Here is a 6,000-nt window from a genome sequence, read left to right on the forward strand (position 1 = left end):
ATATCTATCAATTAATTTTATATCGCTCTATCGGAAAGTTTTTAGTATTTGTTTCATATTTTTTTTCCGATAAATTAATGATTTAAGTATATGTAAATGGATTTTTATTATATACCATCAGAGCTCGGTTGACTATTGTGTTTCTTCGAATATACCACCGAGGCAGCAGTAGTCGAATTGTGTGAAGTAATTTTTTGCTTTACCGACCGTAGATCAGAAAACAATATTAAATAAATAATATAATGCTTTAAAGAATGCATTTCATACTTTAAAGAATATTTTGTTTAATTCGTTTTTAAGATATAAAAGAATATATTTAAATAATTTATCTATTCATGTTATCATTAAAAAAAAAAAAAAAAAAATTAAAAACTATATATAATACAAAAAGGTTTACACAATTTTATTACAAAGGTTTACACAGTTTTATTATGTTACTTTATATGCATATATCTATATATACATATATCGATACATTTTATATTCCTAAAACATACTCGCAGGCAAGAGACAAGGCGAATCATCTAAAATTGAAACATTTAACCTTCGTCCTTTTCAACGACTTATGCTAAAGGTTTTTTTATAAACGAACGATATCATATATTTTCCAATTATCTACCAGAGAAGTCCATAAAAAAATTCTTAAATAAGAAATATAACGAATAAATGGAAATAAATATATATTAGGCAGTAATTTTTGCGGGTACTTTGAAGCAAGTGATAATATCATTTCCATTTCGTAAGGCATAGTACACAATTAAATTAACCTGGAAAAAGAAAAAGTAATTATATTGAATATAAATATATTATTATTATTTAAATATATAATTACAAATCTTATATCTTTCATGTCCAACAAAAAAAGAAATATAATATTAGTTTAAAGATAGTCTTTCGCTGTATTGTATTTTACATATTATTTTATCTTATTTATCAAGTTTTTCAAGATATTAGCATATAACATAAAAATTTTTAAAATGAACGTACCTTTGGATATATTTCCAATATGGGAAAATCAGTTTTGTAAATATACTTTGTACCTTTCTTCACAGGACATCCGACTTTGTTATTATCGTCATCATAGATATTATCACACGCATTCGTACCATCTACGCCTATGAAGGGCAAGTCAATACCCAGTAACGTAGCATGAACAGACGTCAACAGCTCATTGGCATCATTTTCAGCTACGAAAGATTGTTCTATGCTAACTCGAGTCTTTCTTTTCAAATTACATGGTGGAGAGTCGCAGCCAGATATTTTCACCTGATTGGCATCCTCGTACGGTATATCTAAAAATAAAAAGTGAAAAATAATGACATACATATTCATTTTGCTTTGAAAATATATGCATAACTTTTATAATAGCTTAATAACGCATAAAATATAATGATGTAAGAAAACAATTTGTTCGTAGAAATATGACACATCTCTAGTATAGATATATATATATATATATATATATATATATATATATATATATATATATATATATATATATCAAAAATATCAAACATAATAGGTCAAAGTATAAATTCTCACCATAATGATTTGTATCTCATAATTAAGATTATTTTTATACTTAATAATGACATATAATATTAATGTGTTCGTGTATTTTATGAAAGATATTTAGACGATGATTCCTACCTTTATATATGCGTATATGGCTAAATATAGAATGCAAAAAGTTAACACTTCGATTAGCATTGCTCGAAGCAGATTGTCTTGGACCTGTTTCATCAATGCTCAAAGTCTATTCTACAGCCATATGTAGTAAAAATTATATTAAATTACAAACAAAGAATATTATGTCTTGGAATATTTTCAAGAAATGAGCTATATCAACAAAATAATCTAATTGTTATGATTATTAGAAATTACAAAAAAAAAAAAATCATAACGTAAAATTTTTTAATAATTAAATTCGTATTTCAGAATTATTCTTCAATTAAAATTTTTTGATATCTTGAAATTTAATTTTATAAATATATTCGTATAAAAATTAAACGATTACGTAACAAATGTCCTAATATTTTAACATGATCACATCAAAGTATAATTTCATTATAAATGCCTTTGAGAGATATAAGAGCATGATGATAATATAAAATTATGGGGTTTTATTTAATAATAATAAAGCTGGTCTTATATCAAAAAAATAAATATGCATATCTATACATTTATTTACACCTATAAATGAAGAAAATGATTATATTTAACGCATATTGATATCAACAATGTTTTTGATATATTCGAAATTTCTTAACGTTCGTTAATTATTTTTCTTATAGCAATGATAATTCTTGGTAATTAAAAGTTTTCTTACATCTTATATGTATTCATATCTTATCATAATTTATCTCTATAGTTTCCTAAACTTAAGTTCTCAAAGATGAATAAATTTATTTTATTTTAAAATGCAATATTCTTTTGGTTTCTCTTCTGTCCCTGACGAAAAAATCAAGATGTACTCGACAATTATATACCTACATAAGAAAACTTGTCGTAACAATTTTTTAAATTACACCTACGTGCATCAAAAAAAAAAAAAAAAAGAAAACAATTATATACAATACACGGAATAATATAATATTTCGAAAGTTTCATAATCTCTACAATCTTAACGGAAACACGACAAACATTATTGTGACTACGAAGTCGAACGAAAAACAAGTTTTATTATTATCCATGCAGAAATGATTCTATAACGATTGTTTTTGTCGTATTGGATATTATTAAAAGATAATAATTCTGTTTTCAATGATTTATGAATATCGTAAAAAATAAAATTTACAAAAAATAAGTTGACATGTATACGTCGAAATATATTATTTCCACCGAATACTTTCTTTGGAATATATTCTTCGCACAGGATGTACAATAATTTTATTTTTACGTACCATTACACTGATTAACCTGTGTTGCGGAGACAAGGACGCCGACGAGAGCCGCGAAAACGAACAACGTTTCCCTCAGCATGTCGAGTGAAAGTGAGCAGTCTTAATAATTATTATTACGGAAACAGAGAAGTATGGTAGTGAAAATTACTGTGCCTGGATCCAATCAGGGCCAAGTCCGGCTATCGACTGAACGGAACGCCGAGTTCACATAACGTAGTATTGAAGCTCGTCCTTTCAAATGACCGTCTTAAATAGAAGCGAAACATGTTTCTGATCTGTAAAGCTACTTGGTGGGGGATTCCCTCTCCATTTGACCGTGTTTACCTTCTTATCTTTTATTGTTTCTATGAATAAATATTCGTATTGAAAGAACAAAGTTCAAAACATCTCAAGCCTAAAATTAATGGAAAACATTGGCTGACATTTCTCAAAAAGTACGTTTAAATCAAACGATTTCATGAAAAATTTTTATTTTTTTTATCATATAAGGATTATTGCAATGATGAAATCGTTCACCTTGAGAAACGTTTATTTGAAGGATAACACGTATTCATCTGTATTATCGGTTTTTGCTTTTGTTATCATGAACAAAAGAATTGAATTATCTTTCTGCATTCTATTCCTGCGTCATGGCAGGAAATAATTTGTTCGGTCATTTCTCCCATCGTCTTTGGTGGTCAACTTCCTGATAATGTCTGTTGCATGTTTATTTTGTATATGTCAATGGGAAATGAATACGTGAATACTTAATATTCTGGACATTAGTTTGAACGCATCGCGTATGAGATGGCGAAATTTCAAGGAGAATACGAATGATAAAATATTAGTAGCCCTGACCTTGCGACGATGAGGAAAGTGTCTTACTAACTACTAAATACAGTATATTATAACATACCTTTTTTATAACACTCTAACATTAATGCAGTACATGTTTCTTTATCATAATTACTTCCTTTAATCGTTTTTTTTTTCTGTTATATTCTCGCGAGTAGAATAATAAACATTCTCGATAAATTTATTCAAACGCAATTTAGAATTGCTATTTTCCAGAAACATATATACAATCGTTTCGTATTATAAAGCAATTATAGCCATAAAATACTATATTATTAAATAATTAAAGGTTACTAAACATCATCATTGTTGAAAAGATTTTGTTGTTTTCTCGTTATTTTTTTTTTGTCAACTCATTAAAATGCGATTTTTTTGTCATTTTATGAAGATGCAATGTTAATGATGTGTAACGTCTATCGCATCAAAACAACGTTTTTTCTACTATAAAAACTTATAGTATATAATTCTAGCAATACGAATTAATAAATTTACATAATTGTTAAAGAAATTAAACAAATCGATGAACAATACTCAAATAAATAATGTTTGCATATTTTATTTATATATACTATTATTTAACAAATTTGTTAAATTCACAAATGAAATGACCATTCGATGATCATACAGTAATCTGTCTTATCGACGGCTGTTATTTGTATGAATTTTAACATCATAAGATAATTTATCATTCAGTAAATATATTTTCTTAGAGAAACTTTCCTTTCTTCATTTTAGACGACGGTAAATCTATTTTTCTTGCTATGTTATTTTTTTTAACATTAACTTTTAATATAATAAATGACAATGGGAATGAATTTCGATGCAAAGAATAAATTCTTCCTCTTTTTCGAGAATTTAATCATTTTAAATACTCATTTCCCCTTTTCATATATAGAAACATTGTAATGTCAAACATGAAAATAATATTTTATGTACAAATGTTCAAGAGAATATCAATTTAAAATGAGTTAACAGTATAGCATTTATAATTAAATCGAAGATATACAAGGTTAGAAAGCTTCATCCTTTTCTCACTTTAAATCCTCGTAATCCTATCTATCAGCACACAGGTCACGATCTATCTCTAAGAATCCTCGCTAATCATTTAACAACAAGGAAAATTATTGTTTTGATATTAGATACCATCGTTTTTCTTAATACTCAATTTCCATATTACTTTGATCGAACTTTCGATTTCCATGTTGAATCGCGTAATTTATTAAAGGACACCCTAATTTATGGTACAGAAATTCTCCACAGCATTTATTACCAAACACATCGTGGTATTTATCTTGTTATATGCAAAGAAAATTATAATTTTAATAACTTTTTCTTTCGAAAAATTAAACCTTATTAATTTTGTTGATTTTTTAATTTTAGCTGTTAACGCAATAACTTTTGTATTAAGACAGTCGAATGAAATAATGTCGTTTTCGAAAGTAGGTAGCATACAGGGAACTACTATTTCAGTCATTTCTACCGCAATGTTTTGGAAAGTGACTGAAAATAAACTCATTTTAAATTCTACTTTCGTCGTCACGGTATATTGGAAACGTTCAGGACGGCAAAATAGAATCCTATCTCGTTGAGATGTAACGTGTTGCGATCAGTAAAAGTATCGCTTCTCGGTAGACTCTTAATGAGAAGAGACGAATTGAACAAGATAAATGAAAAAGTGAAAAACCAACGAAACTACTATTGATAAATTTTGTTTATTTTATCCCTTTTACTACTTCTTCTTATCTCAAGAACTTCTAGTAACTCAAAAGTGAGACTTGGAAAAGAAGAAAAAAAAAAATGAATAAATAAATCAATAAGTATAGCTGTCAAAGTTTTCTCGATCTAATATCTTCTTCTCATCCTTTCATTTTAATAATTTAACGTATTTAGCTTCAAGACGATTAAAAATAATAAGTAGGTAGACATTAAAGGATGGATAAGTAGATATTAAAAAAAAAAAAAAAGAAGGATTGCCATTTTGGTAAATTATGTAAGAAGGTTTTTTATTAAATAAAAAACTGTTATTTAACCAACGTTCACTTACACGAGAAATTATTATCCTCTTACGAGCCGATCATTAGACGTTTCCAAAAGTAATAGGATTTCCTTCGTATTTCGAACGATTCTCCGTTTGCAATGTGCACTTGTCCGGCGTCTATTTTCGAACCCACTATATTTATAGCTAACCTTACCTTTACTGGCTCGATCTACGCTACCTCTTTCACGTAAATGGTATTGCGACTATTCTGCTGCTACCGTGGAG

At 27.4% G+C, this 6,000-nt stretch overlaps 1 protein-coding gene across 1 annotated transcript; it reads right to left on the reverse strand.

Annotated features, from left to right (window-relative positions):
- Positions 1-377: 377 nt before the first annotated feature.
- On the reverse strand, positions 378-3,138 carry LOC124427522 (NPC intracellular cholesterol transporter 2 homolog a-like). The gene is made up of 3 exons (XM_046970534.1): positions 2,904-3,138; positions 988-1,292; positions 378-767 (listed from the first exon to the last, which is right to left on the reverse strand). The coding sequence occupies exons 1-3, from the start codon at positions 2,980-2,982 to the stop codon at positions 684-686; spliced, it is 468 nt and encodes a 155-aa protein (XP_046826490.1). The 5' UTR covers positions 2,983-3,138; the 3' UTR covers positions 378-683.
- Between the last annotated feature and the right edge of the window lie 2,862 nt (positions 3,139-6,000).

The sequence above is a fragment of the Vespa crabro genome, chromosome 10, assembly GCF_910589235.1.
Source record: "Vespa crabro chromosome 10, iyVesCrab1.2, whole genome shotgun sequence".
Lineage (NCBI taxonomy): Eukaryota > Metazoa > Arthropoda > Insecta > Hymenoptera > Vespidae > Vespa > Vespa crabro.

What these genes read in the sequence shown, in the direction of transcription:
- LOC124427522 (XM_046970534.1), bottom strand. Translation starts at nt 2,982, where the DNA reads ATGCTGAGGGAAACGTTGTTCGTTTTCGCGGCTCTCGTCGGCGTCCTT. An exon ending in ACAGGTTAATCAGTGTAATG is followed by an intron (nt 1,293 to 2,903) that starts GTACGTAAAAAT and finishes TTTTATTTTTAG; the next exon opens with ATATACCGTACGAGGATGCC. An exon ending in TATTGGAAATATATCCAAAG is followed by an intron (nt 768 to 987) that starts GTACGTTCATTT and finishes TTCTTTTTCCAG; the next exon opens with GTTAATTTAATTGTGTACTA.